This window comes from Acinonyx jubatus, chromosome D3, assembly GCF_027475565.1.
Source record: "Acinonyx jubatus isolate Ajub_Pintada_27869175 chromosome D3, VMU_Ajub_asm_v1.0, whole genome shotgun sequence".
Lineage (NCBI taxonomy): Eukaryota > Metazoa > Chordata > Mammalia > Carnivora > Felidae > Acinonyx > Acinonyx jubatus.
Window position 1 is genome coordinate 27,669,851 of NC_069392.1, and position 26,806 is coordinate 27,696,656.

The 26,806-nt window shown below is 42.4% G+C and overlaps 1 protein-coding gene across 1 annotated transcript in view; it reads left to right on the plus strand.

The window, feature by feature from the left end:
• The window catches only part of CRKL (CRK like proto-oncogene, adaptor protein), a 37,679-nt gene extending 11,566 nt beyond the window's left edge, over positions 1–26,113 (plus strand). The window contains exons 2-3 of the mRNA XM_015088452.3: positions 666–1,131; positions 22,494–26,113. Of these exons, the coding sequence (XP_014943938.1) occupies positions 666–1,131; positions 22,494–22,628 (601 nt within the window). The 3' untranslated portion in view covers positions 22,629–26,113. The remainder of the gene's footprint in view (positions 1–665; positions 1,132–22,493) is intronic.
• Positions 26,114–26,806: the final 693 nt, after the last annotated feature.

Genomic DNA, 26,806 nt, shown 5'->3' on the forward strand with positions numbered 1-26,806 from the left:
GAGGGGGTAAAAAGAAAAGGAGAATTGTACCTATCATAATAGGGCAGGAACTGTGGGATTTTTAAAAATTTATTATTATTTTTTAAGTTTATTTATTTTGAGAAAGAAAGGGAGCATGCAAGCGGGAGAGGGGCAGAAAGAGAGGGAGAGAGAGAATCCCAAGCAAGCTCCCCCCGTCAATGTGGAGACTGAACTCACTAACTGAGATCACAACCTGAGCTGAAACCAAGGGTTGGATGCATGCAGTTGACATGTGATTTAACAAGATGTATTGAGGATGCTAAACTTCTGTTGCAATACAAACTACAGAACATAGGGGCGCCTGGGTGGCTCAGGTCATGATCTTGTGGCTCACGAGTTCCAGCCCCGCGTCTGGCTCTGTGCTGACAGCCTGGAGCCTGTTTCGGATTCTGTGTGTGTGTCTCTCTCTCTGCCCCCCTAACCCACTCGCATTCTTTCTTGGTCTCTCTCAAAAATAAATAAATGTTAAAAAATAAATAAGTAAAACAAACTGCAGAACATAAAACAGTGTGATAAAATTTCTTAACTAAGAATATAGCAAGGAAAAAATTCATCATAGAGGAGAATGATTTATTTAAAAGTTTGACAAACACTGGTATAGAGTAATATCTTTCCCTTAAGAGCAATGTTCTTTCTCTCTTAAGGTATCCGAGCCCACCAATGGGATCTGTATCAGCACCCAACCTGCCTACAGCAGAAGAAAATCTGGAATACGTACGGACTCTCTATGATTTTCCTGGGAATGATGCCGAAGACCTGCCCTTTAAAAAGGGTGAGATCCTGGTGATAATAGAGAAGCCTGAAGAACAGTGGTGGAGTGCCCGGAACAAGGATGGCCGAATTGGGATGATTCCTGTCCCTTATGTTGAAAAGCTTGTGAGGTCCTCACCACATGGAAAGCACGGGAATAGGAATTCCAACAGTTATGGAATCCCAGAACCTGCTCATGCATATGCTCAACCTCAGACCACAACTCCTCTACCTGCAGTTTCCAGTACTCCTGGAGCAGCGATCAACCCTTTGCCATCCACACAGAATGGACCTGTCTTTGCAAAAGCCATCCAGAAAAGAGTACCCTGTGCTTATGACAAGACCGCCTTGGCATTAGAGGTAAAATTTACAAGGCTGGTTTTTTGGGTCTTTTAACAGTTCGGTTTTCATTTTCAGTTGTAATTTCATTTCTGCAAAGTAATGACTGCTGATTTAAGGTTCTGTTCAGGGGAATAAGGGAACTGGGTGATTTTGGAAGATCCACTATGAGTGTCCCATGTGACTCTTTTGTCCTTTCCCATTCTTTGTTTCTCCCAAGGTGTAGTCTCTCCTAGGTTTAGTTTCACAGTAGTTGGTGTTCTTTCCAATAAGGAAAGATGATGGTTTAATAAACACTCGTGACCTAGAGACAAAATAAGCATACAGATAGATATGTAGCTATTTGTACAGTTCTATATTTCTCTAACATTGTGACCGACTGAGGAGAAATATGATAAATGTCTTAGAATTTCTCTTCGGCTAGGCAGAGAAATGTTTACAATATCTCAGATCTTACTTAGTAGAGATTTTGTAAATTACAATAGCATGAAATAGAGCTTGAACTTTTTTTTCTTCTCTTTTTTTTTTTTTTAAGTAGGCTCCTTGCCCAATGTGGGGCTTGAATTCATGACCCTGAGTAAGAGTCACATGCTATACTGACTGAGCCAGCCAGGTGCCCCAGAACTTGAACATTTTAATTGTCAAGTCATATTCTTTAAACCAAACATTAACTGCCTTAAAAAAAAAAAAAAAAAAAAAAAAGCTTTGGGGTTCCTAGGTGGCTCAATAGGTTAGGCATCCAGCTCTGGTTCAGGTCATGATCTTGTAGTTCATGGGTTCAGGCCCCACATTGGGCTCTGCACTGACAGTGTGGAGAGCCTGCTTGGAATTCTCTATCTTTCCCTTTCTCTCTGCCCCTTCCCCACCCACTCTTTGTCTCTCTCAAAAATAAACTTTAGGGGTGGGGGGGGAGGGGTGGTGTGTGTGCCTGGGTGGCTCATTCAGTTAAGCATCCAACTCTGGTTTGAGCCCTGCATCAGACTCTGTGCTGGCAGTGTGGGGCCTGCTTGGGATTCTCTCCCTCTCTTTCTGCCTCTCCCCTGCTCATGATCTCTTTCTCTCTCTCAAAATAAATAAAGTTGAAAAAAATTTAAAAACAGACTCTTCAATGCTTAGCAAAAAGTCTTGAAGACTGTTGTTGATAAGCCAGTTGAGGATATAAAACTATGTATTACAGGAGGTAGAAGTTTAATGAGACATTTGATACACCTGGAGTGACCATACATGAGCACAAACCCCAGGGGAAGAACAGAAGGATTTGAAAAATAGGAATTTTTTAAAATTCCTATTTTTAGGGCAGTCCTGTATATTTTTCGTGTTATTTTTCACTGAGGTATAAAATGCACATAGCAAGATGGGCCCTAAATGTTAACATACCAGAACATGGAATTTGGTGCCATAAATCCTAGCTCTTTTATTTATTGGTTGTGAAAATGCTTTATGAGCGACAAACTATAAGGTAAACATTATAATATGATTAGTTAAATACTCTTTCTTAGTATTATCAAATGCATATATGTTTGAGAAACTAGAATTAAGCTAGTGATTGTTCTTTGTGTGTTCACCCCAAGGTCAGAGTAGAGCAGGGTTGGGGGACAGCCCTGGTGCATGACAGAAGGATGAAGTAATGGAGCCTGTTGATTCAAAAAAGCAGAATTTAACCCACAGAACAGCCTGCTTACAGATAAAAGCTAGCATTGATTTGTTCTGTGATTTTTTCCATTGGTAATCCTCAGTTTCTCTGGACCAGCAGTAATGTCTGACTGAACTACACCTAAAGGTTTGTTTCAGAGTCTGATGACTTCTCCCTCTCATGTTGGCTTTTAAGAAGGAGTGAGCATCTGAGGCTTGTGGCAGGGACCAGGTCTGGGGAGGACCCACATGCTTTCATGCTTCCTGGTAGAAGAACAGGAAAGAAACCAGACTGAATTCTGTAGGCCTTCCAGCTTTCTCCTCCCCACACAGACCTGCCCCTGCACAGGTACACGCCTCTGGCCTAGTTCACACGTCAGCACCCTAAAATTATGTAGGGTGTTCTGGGCTCTAAACGCTTTCCAGTTTGCACAGTGATTTCTGCCTTTTGAGGCATTTTCACATCTGTTGTCTCATCATAGGAGTAGAGAGCTAGAATTCAGAGTTGGTGTGACTCGCATGTGTTAGACACATTGGGATTGAAGCACCCAGTCAGAATTCCAAGAGCTCCATAGAGGAAGTCAAGAATTGGGCTCTTACCTGAGCTAGGGTTTAAAGCCTCACTCCATTTAGGCCACCTCCCTGTTGACCTTTAGCTCTAAGATGTACATGCATTTTAGAAGCCCATACCTCCTGTGTATTATTGCCTGGAGTGTGCATAGGGGGCTTGTAGAATGCAAGACCAGGTACTATAATGGGGATCATTTAGAGCTTAGTGAGCGGATACCAGGGTAGGTGCCTTAGACCAGGATGAGGTGACAGCCTAGTTAACGATGTGTATTTTAAGATAGCCCACATACTTGGCCATTATGCAGCTCTTCTTGTCTCTCAGACCCCAAAGAGAGGTCTCTACACCTGAGCTGCCTCGTGACACTACCCCAGCTGTGTAAGCCTCATCAAAGGCTTGCTTTGGTGCTTCACTGAGAGAGTGTAAGGGGGACCTGAGAAATAAACCTTTGCTAAATTCCATTTAATTATATTTCTCATTCTATATATTTAAATGAGACTTTTGGCTATAGCATAAGTAAATAGTTCTTTGAGTTACGTTATGTTCTAAAACTTAGTGCTTGTCTGATCTTGTTAAAAACAACTCTCTTGTGACTTTTGCAATTAGGTTACCAGGAAAAGTATTAAAATAAGAAAGGTGAGACAAGTAGGACAAAATGTGCCAGTAATTGAAGCTTCTTTATTTCCCTTGATAGTATTACCGAGAACAATGAGGGCTTAGGTGAACTTTATTTCGTGAATTATTTCATGTGTTTTTTCATAAAACTTGATTTTCAAAAGAACATTCGTGCAAGTAAAGAGATATTTTAAAACAGGTTTGTGTTTATCCATTTTTGTCTCTTGCTGACCTCTTTTCAAGAAGTGAGTTATTCCTTGGGGTTTAATTTAAAAAGGAATACTTGGTACCTGTGTGAGGTGATTGAGGTGGGTGTCCCCACTCCTTGAAAACAGCAGAACTCTCCCATGCTCTTGGTGTAGTAGAGCTGGGAAGGGCTCCTGAGAAGCAGATCAACCCTACAAGAACATTTTCAGGTCAAGGGAAATGATACAGCCCTTTCCAGAAGTACACCATTGATCAATAGCAAGGGTGCTGTTGTCATTATGTATATATTTTTTAATGTTTATTAGAGAGGGAGACACAGAATCTGAAGCAGGCTCCAGGCTCCGAGCCATCAGCACAGAGCCTGATGATCATGACCTGAGCCAAAGTTTGGACGTTTAACCGACCGAGCCACCCAGACACCCCATTATAAAATACCTGTAGTCACAGTTATCTGATACAGTAAAAAACAAGATGGTTAGGGAAAGATCATGTATCTGCATTCCAGTCCTGGCTTTTCATGGTGTGATCTTGGGCAAGTTACTTAAGTTCTTTTGAGTCTAAAAGACACCTTCCTTCTGAGAGTTGGATAAATTATCCATTCATGCAACTAACCTGTGAGGGATATCTTGTGGGATCCTACCACCCAGGTCCTTACCACCTAGTGAGAAAACAGAGACAGAAACCAGCAGTGTGATAAGTGCTCTAATAGCACAGAGTAGAGGGAGAGTGGAGAAGGGAGTAGGAGATGGGAGTGTGGGTATTGGTCTGGGAAGCCTTTCTGGAGGGGGTGACCCTCAAACTGAGTTTTGAAGGATGAACAGAAGTTAGCTGGGTGAAGTGTAGGGAGACATTTTTGGCAGAGGGAAGAGCTTACTTGAACAAGACTTAACACCACTGAGTAGCTGCAGGTTGGTGAGAGCACAGGATATGTTGGGCAGAGGGCAAAAGTGAACAAAAGACAAAGTTGAGGAAGTTGTTGCCATATCATCAAAGGGCTAGGGTGAGGAGATAAACAGTTTTCTTCTGTTGCCTTCACTGAGGCACAGAATAGCCAATTTCTCACAACTGATGGAGGTTCCAAAGTTTTCAGGGAATTTACATTTTTAATGATTTTTAGGTAGTATAGAGCAGATGCTTGAGTCTCCCTATAATAGTATTATTCTCACACACTTGTATTCCAGTACACTTTCCTGACTAGAAAAGAAAGGGAAGAACTTTCTTAGCATTGAACTTAATTAATTCTGGGACTGCACACCCATGAATATTTGCTGTATGAAAATTTGTGTCCAAGCATCTAACTGGAACCTTGGTGGAGCATTCCCCTGTGGTATGGGTTTAAAACAAACAAACAAAAAACACCCCGCAATTGGTGACAGTAGGGATCTATGGGAATCAAAGTCAGTGGCACAGATTCTGTGGAGGAAGAATAACATTTTCTCCAACTGCAAGTGAGGCTTAAAGTGACTCAGGATGGAGAAGATGGGCAAGTTGTAGCGATAATAGATCATTTAGTCTGCCCATCTTCCTAATGCTTTAAACTTTCTGCAGCGTCTAAATTCATTGGCCCTCTGGTCTCAACTTGGCACTTCCAAAAACACTCACCCCTTCCAGCAGAAAGTTTACTGAGTAGTTACTATGTGGCAGGCCTTGTTAAGGAGTTTGGAGTTCAGCAGTGAAAAATACAAAGGTCTCTGTCCTCGTGGAAGTTCTAGAACAGAGTCTCATAAGTGGTTCCTTCTAGCTCTCTATCAGGGAAAAACAAATCACTATGAGTCCCCTTCCTGTATTTGCTTAGCCCAATGTTTGGCCTTTATTATGTGGCCCTATAGTTATCCCTCTTGTTTTTTTTGCGGGGGGGGGGGGGCGGTGAATACATTTCTGTATATTTTTTGTTTTTGTCATACACCATCTGTACAGTTACCTGAATCTTTTAAAATCCTGATGATGTCATCAATTATATTGATCATCCCCCTCAGTTTCATGTTAACTGCAGATTTCATAAAAGCACCATCCAGATCTTTGTACGAAAGTCCTCCTCTGCAGCCTCCTCTGATCTAGGCCACTTGTCTAAAAAAAGAAAATGAGGTTGGTCTGGCATGACTTGTTCTTGGTTGAGCCCATACTGCCTTCCAATCATCTGTTTGCTAATTGCATTTAGAATTTTGTCCAGGTTTGATTTCATGCTCACCTTTTACATTTTATAGAATGTGCCATCGTCCCTGTTTTAACAAAACCAAGAATCTTGACCCTTCATATGTCTGCCAGTGTCCTGTGTTGTAATGCTCTATGGCAGGTGACCGGATTTGGACTCTCATTCCTGCTTGCCAGTGTGTTTGGTCAGTACTTAGATGTCTGTCTTATCGGTATAAGGACACCCTTTCATCTTTGGCACATACTTTTTTATGATGCTCAGAGTTCTTTGTGTGAACTCACCAGCATTCTCAGGATACTTGCTGTTTACTCCCATTGTGATTGTGTTCATATTGCTTTTTGGTTTGTCTTCTCCAATTTTGAAACCCCTAGTCATGGGATTACATCTGGCTTCTGAATTTTCTGAATCTTCCTAAGACCAATGGCACCACTTCTTTCAATGGCCTGGAATTCTCAGGTTTCTACTTTGGTTCTGCTTCATTGGTTAGAATTAAATTCACATTAGCAGTTTCTTCATCTATCCTTCTGACTGAGATCAAGTTGTCTGCAAAGTAAATGAAGGTTTTAGTAGTACTAGTTTTATTTTTCAACTTCTCGGATCATCTGTGAGTTCCTCTGGCTGGGTCACCCGTAGAGTATATCCACAGTGATGGCACGTCTGTGCATGGTCATCATCAAACATCTGACTCTGCTCTGGAGATCTGTTCAGGGTCCTAGCCTCATAACATAACAGGGACACTCTGTCTTACCTCCTGTCACATTCCAGCAATGGAACCTTCTCACCAAGGTTTGTCAGATGCCCACGAGCTCACATTCATCTTTTAATAATCTCAGAGCTTTTCATCAGGACTGATGGGCTCTTCCTCTATCCTTCTGTCATTGATGTTTGTTGGTTATGCATCTAGTTTTAGGAATTTGATTTACTTCTTCTGTACCAAAACTTTTTTGTTTTTGTTTTTCCTTAATCACAGTGCTTTATCAGAAGTAGGAATCTTTAGGGGCACCTGGGTGGCTCAGTCGGTTAAGCATCCAACTCTTAATTTCAGTTCAGGTCGTGATCTCATGGTCGTGAGGTCAAGCCCTATGTCAGGCTCTGCACTAGGCATGTGGAGCCTGGCTCAAGATTCTTTTTCTCCTTCCTCTAACCCTTCCGCCACTTGTGCATGTGTGTGTTCTCTCTCTCTCTCTCAAAATAAAAATAAGTAATAAAAGTAAATTTAAAAATGAAAATTAGGAATCTTTAGAAAGTCCTTTAGAATTTTAGAAAGGTCTTGTATGTATGTATGTATGTATGTGTGTATGTATGTATGTATTTTAAGTAGAATCCACGCCCAGATACTTAACTGACTGAGCCACCCAGGAGCCCTGAAAGTCCTTGTATTTTTAATAACATTTTTTTTCTTCTAACTTATCATGATGTCATTGGGTTGTGCATTAGAGAAGATTATCTTTAAAAGGTTTTTATTTCTCTTACTTAATGTGTAAATTGGGTGAGAATACCATGAAATTGAGGCACTGGTATGGTTCAGACAAGGCCTGCCCCAGCCTAGTCATTATGCTGACCTTAGTTTTCTGTATGTAGTAATAGCTATTGAATAAAAAGAATCTTCAGCTAGGGGCTTCACAGAGTATTTTAGTTAGTCCTTGTGGCTGCCTTATGTGGCTGCTATTATGTAAAATAGGACACCAGTCCTATTTTACACACTTAGGACTTGAGGTTGATGTCATCTGTTGCCACTTTCACAAGTGGTATATGGCAGAGCTAGGACTCAGCCCACAGTCTTATTTTTGAATAGGTTTATTGAGGTGTAATTCACACATTATACAATTTACCCACTTAAACCATACAACTCAGTGGTCTTGATTGTGGCTCTTTTTTTTTTAATTGTAGAATACGTATAACAATTTAAGTGTACAGTTCAGTGGTGTTACAGTCATAATGTTGTGCAACTGTCACCACTATTTCCAAAACTTTTTCATCACCCTGAGTAGAAACTCTGTAACCATTAACCAGAAACTCCCCTCTCCTGAGGCCCTGGTGAACTCTAATCTGCTTTTCCCATATGTATGAATTTCCTATTCTAGATCTCATGTAAATGCAATCCTACAATATTTATCCTTTGAGTCTGGCTTATTTCAACTTAGCATAATGTTTTAATGTTCATCCATATGGTAGCATGTATCTTTATTCTTTTTATGGCCAAATGATATTCTATTGTATCAATATATACTACATCTTGTTTATACATTCTTTAGTTGATGGACATCAGAGTTATCTTCACTTTTCAGTTATTATTTTTTATTATTATTATTTTAACATTTATTTATTTTTGAGAGACAGAGCACAAGCCGGGGAGGGGCAGAGAGAGGAGACACACAATCCAAAGCAAGCTCTAGGCTCTGAGCTGTCAACACAGAGCTGGATGCGGGGCTTGAACTCACAAACCATGAGATCATGACCTGAGCCACCCAGTCGCCCCTGTTTTCAGTTCTTTTGGATATATAGCTAACAGTAGAGTTGCTGAGTCATATGGTAACTCTATGTTGAACTTCTTGAGGAACTGCCAAACTGTTGTGTACAGTGGATGTCTCACCAGCAGTGCACAAGGTTTTCTACATCCTCACCAACGCTTATTACTTTCCAGTTTTTAAGTTTTGATTTGTATTTCTGTAATTACTAATGATGTTGAACATCTCGTATGCTTCTTGGACATTCCTTATATCTTCTTTGGAAAAATGCTCAAGTCCTTTGCTCATGCTTTAATTGGGTTGTTTGGTTTTGTTGTTGAGCATTAGGAGTTCTTTATATATTCTGGATATTCAACTTTTTTTTTTTTTTTAATTTACATCCAAATTAGTTAGCATATAGTGCAACAATAATTTCAAGAGTAGATTCCTTAGTGACCCTTACCCATTTAGCCCATCCCCCCTCCCACAACCCCTCCAGGAACCCTCAGTTTATTCTCCATATGCATGAGTCTCTTCTGTTTGTCCCCCTCCCTGTTTTTATATTATTTTTGTTTCCTGTCCCTTATGTTCATCTGTTTTGTCTCTTAAAGCCCTCATGAGTGAAGTCATATGATTTTTGTCTTTCTCTGACTAATTTCACTTAGCATAGTACCCTCCAGTTCCATCCACGTAGTTGCAAATGGCAAGATTTCATTCTTTTTGATTGCTGAGTAATACTCCATTGTATATATATACCACATTTTCTTTATCCATCCATCCATCGATGGACATTTGGGCTCTTTCCATACTTTGGCTATTGTTGATAGTGCTGCTATAATGTGTCCCTTCGAAACAGCACACCTGTATCCGTGGATAAATGCCTAGTAGTGCAATTGCTGGGTGTAGGGTAGTTCTATTTTTAGTTTTTTGAGGAACCTCCATACTGTTTTCCAGAGTGGCTGCACTAGCTTGCATTCCCATGGGTATTCAACTCTTATCAGTTGTATGCTTTCTAAATGTTTTTTCCCCTTCTGTAGGTTTTCTTTTCACTTTCTTGATAATGTGCTTTGGTGCACATTCTTTTTTTTTTTTTTTTTGTTATTTTTGAGAGTGTGTGGGCACAAGTGGGGGTGCGTGGGCAGAGAGAGAGGGTGAAAGAGGATCTATCTGAAGCAGGCTCTGCACTAACAGCAGAGAACCTAATGTGGGGTTTGAACTCATGAACCATGAGCCAAAGTCAGACACTTAACCGACTAAGCCAGCCAGGCGCCCCAATGCAAATTCTTAATTTTGATGAAATCCAACTTACCTAGTTTTTCTTTTGCTTGCTCATGCTTTTAATGTCATATATAAGAATCCTTTACCAAATTCAAGGTCATGAAGATTTACCCCAGTGTTTTCTAAGAGTTTAATGGTTATAGCTCTTATATGTAAGTTGTTTATCCATTTTGTTAGCTTGTGTATACGGTTTGATGTAGGGGTCCAAATTCTTCCTTTTGCATATGGAAATCCAGTTGTACCAGCATCATTTGTTGAAGAGATTGTTCTTTCCTTGTTTTTTTTTTGTTTGTTTTTTTAAAAATTTTTTTTTCAACGTTTATTTATTTTTGGGACAGAGAGAGACAGAGCTGAACAGGGGAGGGGCAGAGAGAGAGGGAGACACAGAATCGGAAACAGGCTCCAGGTTCTGAGCCCTCAGCCCAGAGCCTGACGCGGGGCTCGAACTCACGGACCGCGAGATCGTGACCTGGCTGAAGTCGGACGCTTAACCGACTGCGCCACCCAGGCGCCCCTGTTCTTTCCTTATTTGAATGAACCTGACACTCTTGTCAAAAATCATTACTAAAGATGTATGTGTTTATTTCTGTTCCATTGGTCTGTATGTCTATCTGTATGCCAATACCACACTGTTTTGATTACTGTGGAGTAGCTTTGTGGAGTAGTTTTGAAGTCCAAAAGTATGAGTCTTACAACTTTGTTCTTCTTTTTTCAAGATTGTTTTAGCTCTTCAGGGTGTCTTGCAATTCCATGTGATTTTGAAGATCAGCTTTTCCATTTCTGCAAAATTGTTAGAATTTTGATAGGGATTGTGTTGAATTTGTAGATGCTTGGGTAGTGTTGACATCTTGATAGTACCGAGACTTCCTATCCATGAACACAAGATATTTTGCCATTTCCTTAAGCCTTTTATTTTTTTCAGCAACTTTTGTAGTGTTCAGTGTATAAGTGCTTCATTTGGTTAAATTTATTCCCAGTTACTTTGTTCTCTTAGATGGCACTGTAGGGGTGCCTGGGTAGTTCAGTCGGTTAAGCATCCGACTCATTTCAGCTTAGATCGTGATTTCATGATTCTGCAGATTGAGTCCCATGTCAGGCTGCACACTGACAACACAGAACCTGTTTGGGATTCTCTCTCTCCCTTTTTCTGTTCCCCTCTCCCACTCATTCTCTCCCTCCCTCCCTCCCTCCCTCTCTCTCTCTCTCTCTCTCTCTCAAAAATAAATAAAGATTAAAAAAAAATTTTTTTAAGATGCCACTAGAGTGCCTGGGTGGCTCAGTCAGTTGGTTGAGCATCGACTTAACTCAGTTCGTGACCTCATGGTTTGTGAGTTCAAGCCCTGCATCAGGCTCACTGCTGTCAGCTTGGAGCCCGCTTTGAATTCTCTCTCTCTCTCTCTCTCTCTCTCTCCCTCCCCCTCCCTCCCCCTCCCTCTCCCTCCCCCTCCCTCTCCCTCTCCCTCTCCCTCTCCCTCTCCCTCTCCCTCTCCCTCTCCCTCTCCCTCTCCCTCTCTGTCCCCCCTCCCCCCTCCCCCTCCCCCCTCCCCCCTCTCTCCCTCTCCCTCTCCCTCCCTCCCTCCCTCCCCCCGCCCCCCCTTCCCCTGCTTGAGCTCTCACTCTCAAAAATAAATAAACCTTAAAAGAAAAATGCCACTGTATATGGAATTCCGCGGGTTTTTTTAGTTATTTTTTTTTTTGTTTTTAAATAATCTTTACACCCAACATGGGGCTCAAACACACAACCCTGAGACCAAGACTCGTATGCTCTACCAACTGAGCCAGCCAGGCATCCCTAAGTGAAATTGCATTCTTAATTGTTCATTACTGATTTATAGAAACACAAGTGATATTTGTGTGTTGATCTTGTACCCTGCAACTTTGCTGAATTTTATTAGCTCTAATAGCTTTCTTGTGGAATCTTTGGAATTTTCTATATATAGGACTTTCTCATCTACAAAAGGAGATAGTTTTACTTCTTCCTCTCCATAGCCCACATTCTCTTGCATCACAGGATACTGGCCTGTGATACCTTTAACCCTTGGCCCATCTTAAATCCCTATGTTTGCATAAGAAGTGTTAACTGGTAAGCAGCCCTCCTAAATCAAGATGCTGCCCTGAAGGATAATGGGAATTTCAAAGAAGAAAATAAGTCTTCAGTATTAAAAACCAGTAAATATCATCAGTTGTAGAAGAGAATACATGCGACTACTTGACTGCTACTCAGGGCACATGGACAAGGAGGGTTGCAGCCCTTAAAAGCCTCTCCAGTTCTGGTAGCTTTGATTCAGGTACTGGTGCACAGAGAACATAAAGGTAGCTGTTAAAACAGGTGAAGACCCCAGGCAGCTCCATGAGGGCAGGCCTGTTGTCTGCTTTGTTCTCCGTTGTATTCCTGGCACAATAATAATCACTAGTTGTTGAACAAGTAAATGAATGCAAGCCACAACTAGTGGGATTAAACTGCCTGGTGGTTGTAGGATGTGGGTTTTTGTTGTGTTTTATACCTTTTTTGGGTTATAGACCCCTTTTAGAATCTGATGAAAAGCTTTCTCCAGGAAAACTGTACATTAATGCACTTACATACAATTCCACATATACTTTCAGGATGTTTTTTGATATCTGAGACACATTCGTGTCACCCAAGTTAGAACTTCTGATTCCATTGTAACCCATTGTGCTTCTGATCTTACTTTTTGGTAACCTGAGTGTACAGTCTGAAAATAACTGAACTGAGGAAGCAGAAAGCTGCTGTGGTAGCCAGTGCTTGGGCCCTCCAGCTCTTTGGCTACTCTTGGAATCAAGTGCCAGAAGTCAGGCATTAGAGTTATTTCCAGAGCCCTTCTGTTAATGCTCTGGACAAGTAGACCTATAGGAAACTATTTCCAGCACCAGGAAGTGTCCTCTTGCCTTCTTGCATGGTCTTCACCAGACACAAAGAATGGGACTGAATAGTGTCCTTCCGATGTGTGGCAGTTCTAATAATTATTAGGATTGTCATAGGTGACATTCCTAGTAAGGTTGATGCATAAGGTATGTGTGTCTTCTTGATCTGATAGAGTTAGCCACGTCTTCAAGTACAGTTCTTGAACTGAGTTGATACCACCAACTTCGAGATTGATCTGCTCTCTGAAGTGAGTGGTTCTTTGGGCTCTGTCTTTCTGCTGTGAAGCCAAAAGAAGGGCATTGTACCAGAATCAGGAGTGATGAGAGCAGCAGCAAGATGGCATATTAGGATCTGAGCCCAGTCTTCAGTGGAGCCATGAAGAAGCTGGTCCATAGCCAGGCCTGTAATTGTGGGCAGCAGGCAGCATAACATAGCCAGGGCATCTTTTCTATATTGGTGTTCTGGGGCTTGTTCCCCTTGTGAAGGGCCTCGGACTGAGCTAGAACCAGCATGAGAAATGACATGCTGTGTTTTGACATGTGAGAGCTCCTGCAAGGCCAGAATGACGCATTAATGGTCAGGTGGCCATCAGATGTCCCTCACCCATTCTCTCTTCCTAACCTGAAACTTGACTTCTCTCTATTGGTCAAGGTTCCCTGGGTCAAAACAATAGATCCTCCTGTTCTCCGCAGCATGGACTCAGTGCAGTTTTTCTTCCACTTGTTGCTTTTTTTTCCTTTCTCTTTCCTTTTTTCTTTTTCTTTTTTTTTCCTTAGAGTGTGTGTGTGAGAGAGAGAGAGTGTGTGTATGTGAGAGGGGAGGGGAGGGAGAATGACTCTTAGGCACAATCCACACTCTGGGTGGAGCCCAACACGGCTCAATCCCACGACCATGAGATCATGACCTGAGCTGAAATCAAGAGTCAGATGCTCAACCGACTGAACCATCCAGGCACCCACACCACCACTTGCTGTTTTTTATACTGTTTATTCTCTAACAAACATTCATTGAGCATCTACCATATCTGGACAGTAGATTATTTATTTTCTATACCACAGTGAAGACAGAGGTTCCTTGAGGATGGGAACTGAGCTACAATAGATCTGTAGTAAATCTTATTAAATTGATGATGTAGAATGGTGTGGTAAGTATTCTGTAAAGACTTGTCAAAATCACAAGTTAATTAGAAAGCATGAGGTTTCAATGTTCTTGGCAGTTTTGAGTACTTGACTCACCTTCACCTTCCCATTGTCTTCTTCAGCTGCTTGGTGTCCATCACAGTAACCTAGTAGACCCCCACTTTTCACGCCTGCCCCTCATCTTCTCTCATTCTGATATGGCATCTTTCCCATCCCATCATCAGTTTTGGGAGGACCCTTGTTACTAACAAGGTTGAAAACCCACCTTAATACAGTTCTTCTCCATACTGATTCCAGTTCTTCCCAGAGTGCTTCCTTCCAGCTGGGAACATGAGCATAAGTGTGGGGGTTGGATTCTATTCTGGAATCCCCACTCTGATAACTGCTACCATTTACTTAGCTGAGTGGCCTGATTAACAATTCCCCTATAGTACTTCCTCTGATTATTACAAGAACCTGTCAAAGTCAGAAGGAAACTGAGACTTGGACAGCTTGAGCATTCTGCTACAGACATATAGACACTGGAAGTGGCAGATGCAGTGCATCAGTCCAGTTCTGCCCTATTCCCAAGTACATAGCATAAGCCACCACAGTGCTACTTTGTACCTGTTTTAGGCATTCAAGGTATTGCTTACATCCTGTTATTGTTGATCTTAGACCTTAGTTTTAGGTAGGTCTGATATTCAAGATGCATCATATGTATCCTGAATACACAATATAGAACCTAGCCCAGTTCTCTGAGCAGAATAAATGCTCCATCTACAGTGGCCTAGAGAGACTTCCTGCTCTCATTGTCTGCGTGTGCAGCTCTATAAGGTAGTTATGAGGGGACTTGGATTGTCCTTGGGATTTGATTTTGATCAGGGTTGTTTACATGTCTTCAAACTGGAAGAAGAGAGGAAGTCCAAGGTTTCTTAGGACCAGCTTGGCAATAGCATCTTAAGATGTGCAGTTGTAGAATTGCATTTACATCATGTCCTTGCATCTGTCCTACAGTCAATATCTGAGGAAGAGCTTGGCAAGTTTGAGAAACTGAAAGAAAGCCAATGTGGTTGGTCGGGGGGAGGGTGGAGGCAGTGCAGAAAGCCATGAAACGAGGTCAGAGATGGGAAGAGTCAAGCCAGATTAAGCAGAGCCTCGAAGACTGGAGTATGGATGTTGCTCTTGTGCAGAGAAAAGGTGTTAGGGGTTTAAAAGGCAGAGCAGTGACCCACTTATCTTTATATTTTTTAAAGGTCTGTCTTTTGCCTTTAGGCCCTTGTGCCTGTCACTCCAGCACCTTGCTTCCCTGCTTGGCCATCTATCCCCAGCAGGTGGGGGACATCATCCAATAATTTTCTCTTCTCTCTTTAACCTTGATTCTGCAGACTTCTCCAGAAAGTAGTTTACCAGAGACCTGTGACTTGGAGTGCAAAATGAGCAAAACAAGTTTCCTCCTTCAGAAAGTGCCATGTGTGTGTTAGGGGTGAGGAGGTGACTGTGGAAGCCTCCTTGGGCAAGTCTGCCAGAAACCTGGAAAACAAGGCACCTGACCCGACCTGACAGAGCCTTGCTTTCCACAAATGCCAGATGGGAAGTACCCACCTGATAGTGGGGTTATTTTATAGAATACCACAGAAAAGGAGGGCTAAGCAGCAGGAAGTGAGAAGGGTGGGTGAAGTCTCCCACTTCAGGTGCCATAGAGCATCAGAGGTAACACCTGGACTTGTGCTATTGACTTTGGACTGTCAGGTGTTCCTTGGTAAAATGGTGGGAGCAGTAGTCATTGTCGTAGGTAGGGCCTGGCTGTAGAAGAGCAGGGTGATTGGGAGTTGGGCTGATTGGGCTGGGGTGACATGAGATGACAAGCCAGATCAGGGCAGGATGGCTACACTGGTAGAGCCAGGTAGTGAGAGGCTGGGGGAACCAGGGAGGGGGCCTTAGCTGGAGGGGTGGACTCACCCAAGATGTGTGAGAGGGCTGCCCCAGGCCAGGTTTTCAGGAAGGTGAGGCCTCGTTTCCTTTCACATTTATCAAATATCAGCTAAGGCAGGCTAAGATTACAAACTTCAGGCAAAATGGAAGCTCTCTGGGCATCTGGAGTGCAGGTGAAGATAGGGAAGACATAGATAAAATAACAAAATTCCAGAGTATTTTTTGCAGGACGTCAAATGAGTGGAGCAAATAAAAACTTCAGTCACAGGGCCCAACATCTGCCAACAGCCTTTAGCCCCAAACTGTAACTTTGTTTCTTTCCAGTTTCAGCTCATTCTTGCCTTAGCCTTTTTTTTTTCTTTTAACATCTTGGCAGAGTCGGATCTGGCTCTGAGTGCCAGCCTACTTACAGACTGCCCAGGTGCCCTAGGGCCATCGTCCCTTTGTACAGCAGAGTCCACCTGGGCGTTTCTTCACCTGGTCCCCATCCCTTTCTTCACCAAATCCTCTCTGCAGGTATATACCCACACATCCTCTTACTTGTCCTTGCCTTTCTGTGTATTTATTTTAATACATTCATTATATTTTTTGTTTGTGGTAATTAACAATAACTAGAAGTTCATTTAGAATGATGTCTGGGGCACCTGGGTGGCCCAGTCAGTTAAGCGTCCGACTTCAGCTCTGGTCATGATCTCGCAGTTCATGGGTTCAAGCCCTGCATCAGGCTCTGTGCTGACAGCTCAGAGCCTGGAACCTGCTTCATATTCTGTGTCTCCTTCTCTCTCTGCCCCTCCCCATTTATGCTCTATCTCTGTTGCTCTCTCTTTAAAAAGTAAACATTAAAAGAATTTTTTTTTTAATGATGTCAATAGTTTTCTATCCGTGAGTTTTCGTTTCTTTCCTATTTCATTATTTGAAAAATAGATCTGTTTTCTTAGGTGAAAAGGAGATAAGAATGTTGTGTGTGAGTGAGAAAGGCCAGGCGGTGAAGCTCCTCATCTCGTTGGCCTCATTGTGCTCCAGACATGAGACAGCAGGTTCCTGTACTGAAAGGCTCAAAGAGGGCAAGGTTCCAGAGCAGGTGCAGTACAAGTTTGAGGAAATTGGGAAATGTGGTCTGTTGGTAGGGGTCTAGATTTGTAGCATCTTAGTAGCTCCTGCCTGCAGAAGCTCTCTGCTTACCTAGACCTGATTTTAACTTGCGGGTTCACTTTCATTATTGTATGTTTGTGCTTAAACATTATAATTTTTTAATGGAGTAAGATGATAAGATTGAACATAAACCATTTTTCCAGATTTCCATCGACTTCAGCTTCCAGCTACATGATTTCTGTAACGTCTCTACTATAACTCAAGGTTCTCATTCACATTAGAACTTACTTATACACAGATCTGAAGATTTTCATTATTAGAAATAATCATAATTAGGGTTTTCCCTTTTCATGACCTCTGTATGGTAGGAGAAGGGTATACAAATTATAAAACTAAATCCTTGGTCCACTTCATAGAATATGAAATTTTTCATAATTATCAGAAACATTTGGGCACCTGGGTAGCTCAGTCGGTTGAGCATCTGACTTCAGGTCATGATCTCTCAGTCTGTCAGTTCAAGCCCCGTGTCAGGCTCTGTGCTGACAGCTCAGAGCCTGGAGCCTGTTTCGGATTCTGTGTCTCCCTCTCTCTCTGCCCCCCCCCCCAACTCATGCTTTGTCTCTCTGTCAAAAATAAATAAACATTTAAAAAAATTAAAAAAATAAACATTTGTATGATTATCCTAGCTATGAATAAAAATGACATTTCTCAGAGCTCCTGGGTGCTCAGTTGGTTAGGTGTCTGACTCTTGTTCTGCTCAGGTCATGATCTCACGGTTCATGGGATCACACCCCACATTGGGCTCTGTACTGCATGGAACCTCTTGGAATTCTCTCTGTCTCTCCCTTTACCCCTCTCCCCCGCTCACATGCACTCTCTCTCTTTCAAAATAAACATTAAAAATTTTTTCTGTTATCCATAAATTAAAATATTACGACTTGGAGAAAGTAATTTTGGACTCCAAGCACTAATCATAAAACAGTCTATATATTCAGAAGTCTTTAGTATGTCTCAAATATTTTAAAACTTAATTTTTATTATTAAATCAATTTACTCTCCCTCAAATTATTTCCTTTTAAGGCAAAGCCAAAGAAAACCAGTCTTTTCAGTTGTAACTTTTTTCCACTATTTTAAAACTTAATTTTTTTTTTTTTTTTTAATTAGGCCCCACACCCAATGAGGGGCTTGAATTCATGACCCTGAGATCAAGAGCCACATGCTCTACCAACTGAGCCTGGCAGGCAGGCAGGCGCGCGCGCACACACACACACACACACACACACACCCTCACCCTCACCCTCGCCCCTCACAACTTAATTGAAAAAAATTTTTCTCTTAATGTTTTTGTTTGTTTGAGAGCACACACATGCAAGGGGGGAGGGGTGGGACGAATAGGATCTGAGTCCGACTCTGTACTGTGACAGCAGAGAGCTCAATATAGGGCTCACAAACCATGAGATCATGACCTGAGCCGAAGTCAGATGCTTAACCGACTGAACCACTCAGGTGCCCCTACAACTCAGTTTTTAATGCAGATCTCAAAAATAGAATTCTCAGTTGTTATCTTCAGATTTTAATTGTTCAACGAGCTGAATTGTTTCTGTTGAGCTCATGACATGAATTTGAAAATAATTATAATAATCTATAAATATATACAATAGGCTTTTTACACCATTTTTCTCATATACATACCTCCTACTGAATACTGAAGTACATTTTTTTTTTTTTTTGTCTTAGAACTTTTATCATATAAAATCTAATTCTTGGATGCCTTTGATGGCTCAGTTGGGTAGAACATGCAACTCTTGGTCATAGGTTGTGAGTTCAAACCCTACATTGGGCCTAGAGCATACTTAAAAAAATAAAATTAAAAAAAAAATCTAATTCTTCATTACCAGGTTAACTCTTTGTAAACCATCCTACCATTGAGTTGAATTAGTGGTTTTCCTGAATAAAGGGTTTTGAGTCAGAATTTAGACAGGGAACTTAGAGCACTGTTGTTTTGTTTTTTGTTTTTTCATTTACTGATTTTCTACTGTGTTCTAATCAGGGAGCCTCATGGGATAAAGTTCTTTTTTCCGTTTTCATTTTATTGAGTACTCAAAATAAGTTGGTTTCCATAAGGCAAGAGGCTTCATTTGGTAATAATGCTGTTTTCTGTGTAAATGTAGTGACTTCATTCTTATTTCTCAGTAGGTTTGAGGAATTACAAGTAGAATAGTAAAAGCAAAAAAATGGAGGATGAGGAGGTAGAAAACTCAGGACAGCCAGTCTGTGTTCACAGAAAGAGATTGTGAGGATACACCATTAAGAGTAATGGGTGTCTTGGTGAGAAGAACTTGAGAGGGGGAGGTTGAGTGGTCCTGGGCCCAGGTGGGCCATGCTGCCTTTGCACTGTGCAAGATGGCAGGGACACAAATGGCCAGGACTGGATGCTGACTGGCTTTTACCCCTGCTTCATGGTGAACCAGCCTGTGACCTTGTAAACGTTGTTGTTGTTATTTTGGTGTTTCTGTTTGGTCCTAGTCTTTTTTGTTGAGGGAGAGAGAGAATCTTAAGCAAGCTCCACACTCAGCGTGGAGCCCAGTGAGGGGCCTAGGATCCCCTGGGATCATGAGATGAGCTGAAATCAAGAGTCAGACGCTGAACTAACTGATTGAGCCACCCAGGTGCCTAGTCATCTTATAAACTAATTCAAGTGACTGTTTCAAAGACTACCTTCCTTCTCTGGATTTGCTTCAGAAAACATAACCTCCTTTTCTTCAGAGAGTAGTGACCCACCTTGTAACCCAAGAGAGGTAGTTGTGGCTCCACCCAAAGCCTCTGAGCTCCAGGGCTTTGGAGAAGGGACCAGGGGTAGGAGGAGGTCTGCCTTCACACTTATGGAGGCAGCCTTAATGGCCCAGATCTGTGTGCACGTGAACTACTAAAGCTGCCTTGTCATCCCTGGGATCTTTGATCATTCCAGGCCAGCAGTCAGCTTGCTGGACCAGTAACTTTAGCAGAAGAACCTTTTTTTCCAAACGAAATACTGCATGGAACCCCACTATATGTCAGATATAAAAGGTTTTATGTAAGTATAATTTTTTTTTTTAAGTTGAGATTTATAAGAATTAGCTAAAAAGGCATTTGGGACAGTGGACTATTACGATGGGCAGAAAAAAAACATGAAATAACATGAATGACCAGTGCAGTCTGATCCATCTTAGCATTCTGTTTATTTCTGAATGTGTTTTGTTGCAAGTAGTGATAGGTGTCTTGTAGCTTTTACCTTGCCATTTGGGGGAGTCTTCAATCAGACACAAGGCAAAAGAAGCTTCATTCCAAGGAAGGTCTGCATGAAAAGCAGCTAGCAGAGCAGCACAGGTTAATTTGGCAGTGGCACATTTCAGTGTACTTTTTCCTACTATAATTTTATAAAATACAATGTTAAAAAGTTGAAATCCCAATCAGACATTTGTTGGGCCCTTAAAACACCTCCCTAGAGCTTTGTGGGTCTCCAGAACAATTTGAAAACCATTTCCAAAACAAAATTGCTGCATTCCCCTTGATGAGTAGAGCTGCCCCTAATTGGTGCCTGTCCTCTGATAGTAGATAAAATTCCTACCACCCTGCGGTTTAAAATAGGCCTTAAGCGGCTCCTGGGTGGCTCAGTCGGTTAAGTGTCCGATTTCGGCTCAGGTCATGATCTCATGGTTCATGGGTTCGAGGCCTGCATCAGGTTCTGTGCTGACAGTTCAGAGCCTGGAACGTGCTTCAGATTTTGTGTGTGTCTCTCTCTGTGCCTAACCCTGCTCACACTCTGTTTCTCTCTCTCAAAAATGAATAAAACATTTTTTTTTTTTTAATTTAAAATAGGCCTTAAAAGATGTTCAAAGCTGAGCTTCCTTCCCTCTGTGACTGCCCCACAGAGGGGAGGGGAGCCAGGAATGGACAACTCAGGGAGACATTGCTGCTCGGGGAAAGCAGCATGGTTACTGAGGTCTTGGTGACAGCAGTTCCACCCCATGTAAATTAAGGCGGAGACACATTGTGTGTGTGTGTGTATGTGACTTCACTGTAACCATTCTCAGAGAGTTAAGTGTTCATTTCTGTCCTGTTGGAGTTAGTAACCAGGATGGGGAGAAAAAAGGGTGCTTTTATGCTCAGAAGCTGCTTCACTTACTATATATTCTTGGCACCTGAAGAGAAGTACAGTGAGCTTATTGGTAGGTTCCTTTGGATAAAACAGTGTGTATTATTTAAAATAAACTTTCAGGGTGCCTGGGTGGCTCAGTCAGTTAAGCGTCCGACTTCGGCTCAGGTCATGATCTCGTGGTTTGTGAGTTCGGACCCCGTGTTGGGCTCTGTGCTGACAGCCCTGCTTCAGATTCTGTGTCTCCCTCTCCCTCTGCCCCTCCCTGCTCACACTCTGACTCTCTGTATTTCAATAATAAATAAACAAAAAAAAAAAAGTAAACTTTCTTGGGGCACCTGGGTGGCTCAGTCACTTAAGCGTCCGACTTCAGCTCAGGTCATGATCTCACAGTTCGTGGGCTCAACCCCCATGTCAGGCTGTATTCTGAAAGCCCAGAGCCTGAAGCCTGCTTCAAATTGTGTGTCTCCCTCTCTATCTGCCCCTCCCCCACTCTGTCTCTCTCAAAAATAAATATCATTAAAAACAAAAACAAAATAATAAGCTCTTTGGGGTGCCTGGGTGGCTCAGTCAGTTAAGCTTCTGACTTTGGCTCAGGTCATGATCTCACAGCTCCTGAGTTCGAGCCCTGTGTCAGACTCTGTGCTGACAGCTCAGAGCCTGGAGCTTGCTTCAGATTCTGTCTCCCTCTCTCTCTGCCCTCTCCACGCTTGTGCATGTGCACACACTCTTGCTCTCGTGCTCACTCTCTCTCTCTCTCTCTCTCTCTCTCAAATATAAATAAATGTTTAAAAAATTATTTTTTTAAATTTTTTTAAATGTTTATTTTTGAGACAGAGAGAGACAGAGCATGAACAGGGGAGGGGCAGAGAGAGAGGGAGACACAGAATCTGAAACAGGCTCCAGGCTCTGAGCGGTCAGCACAGAGCCCAACACGGGGCTCGAACTCACGGACCGCGAGATCGTGACCTGAGCCGAAGTCGGACGCTTAACCGACCGAGCCACCCAGGCGCCCCCCCCAAAAAATTATTTTTAAATAAAGTAAACTTTCTTTGGGGCGCCTGGGTGGCTCAGTCAGTTGAGCATCCATCTTTGATTTCGGCTCAGGTCATGATCTCGTAGTTCATGGGATCGAGCCAGCTCTGCACTGACAGTAGGAAGTTTGCTTGGGATTCTCTGTTCCCTCTCTCTGCCCCTCCCCTGCTTGCGCTTACTTGCTCGCACTCAAAAAATAAATATTCAAAAATAAATAAATAAACTTTATTTTTCTTCTGTTTGCAGAGAAAATGCTGACTTTGTCTTCTTTCTCCATCCTTACAGGTTGGTGACATTGTGAAAGTCACAAGAATGAATATAAATGGCCAGTGGGAAGGCGAAGTGAATGGGCGCAAAGGGCTTTTCCCCTTTACGCATGTCAAAATCATTGACCCTCAAAACCCTGATGAAAACGAGTGATTGCTGTTGCCTGTTTCCTGCTGCTTCGTTGTTCTGCCTGTCATAGTCTCTTTGAAGTGGGAAAGCATTCTCTCTCATAGGCAAGTTACACTGCATTGCCGATGTCCAGCTTTCTGCAGAGTGGCGGTCTCTCACACCCATTTGGAATGCACACAGTGGCTGCCTCGGCATTTGTATCATAGTCGTGTTGTCAAGAGTAGCCGATTTTAGAGTTCTTTTGGATCATAAACTGGAAGTACTGGTGGAAGCACACAAGTGGAGAGAAGTTGACGAGGAAAGGGTCTGTCTTCTCATCACTGCCCTGTTTGTACTTGTGACTGATTCTATCATGTTCATCAGATGGAGCTTGAGGCCATGATGAGACATTGCACATTGCTGTTCCACAGAGCAGTGGCTCAGTTGCCATTTTGTTTTTCCTTTGAAGAACAGAGCAAATGAACCTTACAGAAGAGGGAATTCTGTCCTTAACTCCCCAAATCTGGCTCTTCTTTTTTCCTTTTGGTTTGGTTTTGGAAGACTTAATTAGATTTGTGTGTTCTGAACAGGTTTTTAACTAGAGGGTTGGATTTTTGTGGTATTGTAAGGAATGACTCGTGCCTCTGAGCTTCCAAACTGAAGCTGCTGTAACTAAAGGAAAAAACAGCCCTGAAGCAGAGGCCTTTATTGTCTTGGTTGCCACTTGTACCTTGTTTTGCCATATTGCAAACAGCCCACAAAAAATCAGTCATAGCGTGCCAAGCTGTGTGCATGGCCTCTTGGATTACATTGTCCCCAAAAGCATCAGAGTGAGGGGTGATTTGGGGAAACCTTTGCTTACCTTGTTTGCCAGTGACAGGAGCAATGTGGGGGGCGCACTTGGCCAATTTTCTGTCTACTATTTCAGTGAATACACCCCTTTAAGGTATAGGAATTAAGTTTCTTTAAAAAATGAAGTTGTTCATAGAATCATTGAAATAATTAATGAATCTTTAAATTCTACTCACTGAGGCTCTCTCCTTGCCACCACAGCCCAAGTTCACAAGGCTGCCAGAGAAAGTTGGTGCTGCTAATACTGGTTCCCCAGTCTGTATGTCCCTGATGCCCTCAGGCAAAGAAAATGTAAGCTCTGGAAATTGGTTAATGCATTTAATGTCTAAGATTTTAGTCACTAGGGAGAACCATTAACCATTTAGCAATTTGATGTTATTGTTTCCTTGTTAGCTAAAAAAAGGGCTGTTCATATAAGCCTGCTTGATACAAATGTGTGGCTGATCCCTCGACTGGTGCACATAGCAGATTAGGATTCTGGAACCTTCATGCAGTTCAGTCTGCTCTCCCTTCTGGAAACTGGTGAAGACAGGCCTCAGCTCAGAATGAATACAGAAGACCTAGAAATGTAGCAGCCACCTAATGAGTAACTGCATCATTTGCTGAGCATCTGCTGTAGCCATGGCCCTGTGTCCCAAGGGTCTTAGGTTTGGAGGGCTAGAGCGATATATTCTGGTGACGGAACCAGCAAAACAACCATTTTTTCAGTCTGTCTTTAAATCCATATTTCATTAGGCTGGTATCTGCCATATGGAAGAATCTTGAAAGTGTTCTTGTGATAAAGTTAATGATCAGTTGGGAAAAAAAACCACTGGCTGCCTGTCTGTGGTCTTCCCAGAAAAAAATGCAATCTGCTCTCCCTAGTCAGGGAGAACTGTGGCCACTTCTTGCTCTGAAGGTGGCTCTCCGTTGTAGTTGCCTCATACTCATTTCGGGCCCAGCCTAGCTCCCACAGTAAGTGGTACGTGTGTGGCAGCATTCCTGCTCTCTGCCTGGACGCAGCACTTGCCTTGCAACCAGTGACCCAGTACTAAGGGGGTTGTGAGCATTATATGTGCCTTGTTTAAAGAAGGCACAAACCTTAAGACTTTTTTTAGCCAAATTTAGCTGAGGGGCTTGGCACTTTTTGGTGACAATAGTTGGTTCAGAGTATAAGAAGTATATGGCCGTTTTGGAAAGCAGGGTTTCCTTTCAGCTATGTCTGCTGGCCCATGGCAAGACCCACCTCGTGTAGAGCACTTCAGAATCAGAACACCCCACAAACCTACTTGGGCTTCATAATAAGTCTGCTTGTCACTTCAGCCCACGTACATGTCTCCAGGGCTGCCCAAGAGATTGGGAGCCTGAAATATGGTGAACCTTGAGTTCTGAACTCTCAAGATACGTGCCAAAAGTAGTACCTTTTTGACTTAGGACCTTATTAGTTTTCTCATCAGGCAGAGAAGTTCTCTTCATCACACTAAATATACAGAAGACCGCATCCTTGCCTCAGCTTCATGCCTGGGTTCCCCAGTGATTGGGAAAGACTTCCTGTTTCAGAAAGCAATGTGAATCTTCCAGAGGAGCTGCCTTCCCTCCTTGGTTGGTCTCCTTTTAAGATTGTTCATTATTGCTACTTGGCTCTGCTCTACTGTGTGTCACCTAAGAAGATATTTGGATATTAAATTAACTCGGGAACTGAACAAATTATGAAGGGCATTGACAGTTTGATTCAAAACTTGTTTATCCTGAAAAGGACCTCCCATGCAGGAGTTGTTCTTGTCATTTCTTCATGGTGTAGTACCACCTGATGGCATAGTTAGAGAGGAGCACGCGTTGACTAGCTGCCATTTGACAACTTTGGTCACCCAGACAAGACACCTTCTGTGCTCATGTTGGAAAACTGAAAGGGGGGGAAAGACAGCTGCTCCCTCCTTGGAGCTCAAGGATCCCTGGCTCCGTGCTAACTTTCTTTTACAGCTGTTTACAGACAAGACAGGCCGAGGCAGACGGCCACTGCTCTTGTAATGTTTGCTCAGAGGAATATGACCATTTTATTTTTGAAAAGGGATGATCTGTTTTTTTTGCCAGGTGTTTATAATTTAATCCTTTAATATTATGTTCATTAACCTCTTAAAATGAGTGACTTTTGATTGTTTTAACACAGTACCTAAGACTAATGCTTTCTGTGGACACCACTGAGCTCTGCCTCAAACTCCACCCTCTGGGACCAGAGACCTAACTCTGGTTAACTGATATCAGTGTGGTAACTGAGCTGGTTGTATATTCTAAAGGAGTAGAAGGACAGTTCCCTGACACAGGGTTGTTGTCTCTGCAGGACGAACAGTGGCCTTGCTTCTAGACGGTCTTCACTGTGTGTTTTAAAATGACAACAACAACAACACAAAACTTTTGACCTGTAACTTAAAGATCATAAACTTCAGGCAATAATATTTTCTGTGTAAGCTTTTAAAATTATTTTTGGGGATCATAGCTTGTTTTATTTTGTGCTATAAAATTAACAGTATTAAATGACTTATATTCTTAGAACATTGAGTGTCTTTTCTTAACAGATTAGTGCCTTTTTATTTTTGTATTCATTTTACGTTACTGATCCCGGCATCAGAACCCTTGTTTCCATGGCCTGTTTGTACATTGTCTCAATAAAACTTGCATCAGCCGGTGGTGGCAGCAGCGGCTTTGGTGGCTTTGGTGTTTCGGTGTCTCCTCAGTGCTGCCTGGAGGCTCTCAGCCCATATCAACCTCCCAGTCAGTTTAGCACCTGATGAATGCCTGTGAAACACAGAAACAACTGGTGCCTCTCCTAGGGTGCGTCTTGCATTGGCCCTTCCCCATACTTGGAGCCCCCTACAAAAGAGAAACAGCTGGTTCCCAATGCGTGAGCACAGTAGGTGCTGTAGGGGGCTGGTGCTCAGTCTTGGCCTTCTGAAGATGAAGCAATAGTTGCCACAGTTTACACCACCAAGGTCCCTTCTAGGCACCTGTATCTGAAGACGTCTGTTAAATATTTGTTCAGCACAAGCTACCCAGGGTTGAATGGTTTCAAGTGGAAGTAAGTCCTAAAAAACAAGCAGCCTCTTCTCTTTCTGTCTATATATAGCCTTCGTGATGAACTGCAGGGACCTTCAGGTAGACAGCTGGAGGTGGGGGTAGGGATGACACTTTCCTGACATCCCCTCAGTCAGAGCCCTGTTCTCACACATAATTTGTGTATGTATTGAGAGGTCCACATTTCTTTGTAGTAAAACCTCCAAAAGTGAGTTTCAGGAAGTGATACCAGTCCATATTTATGCTGCTTAAATGTACTTCCTAGCTTCTACTTTCAGGGTACTGCAGAATTTGAAAGAAAAGTTTGCCTTGAATGGGAATAC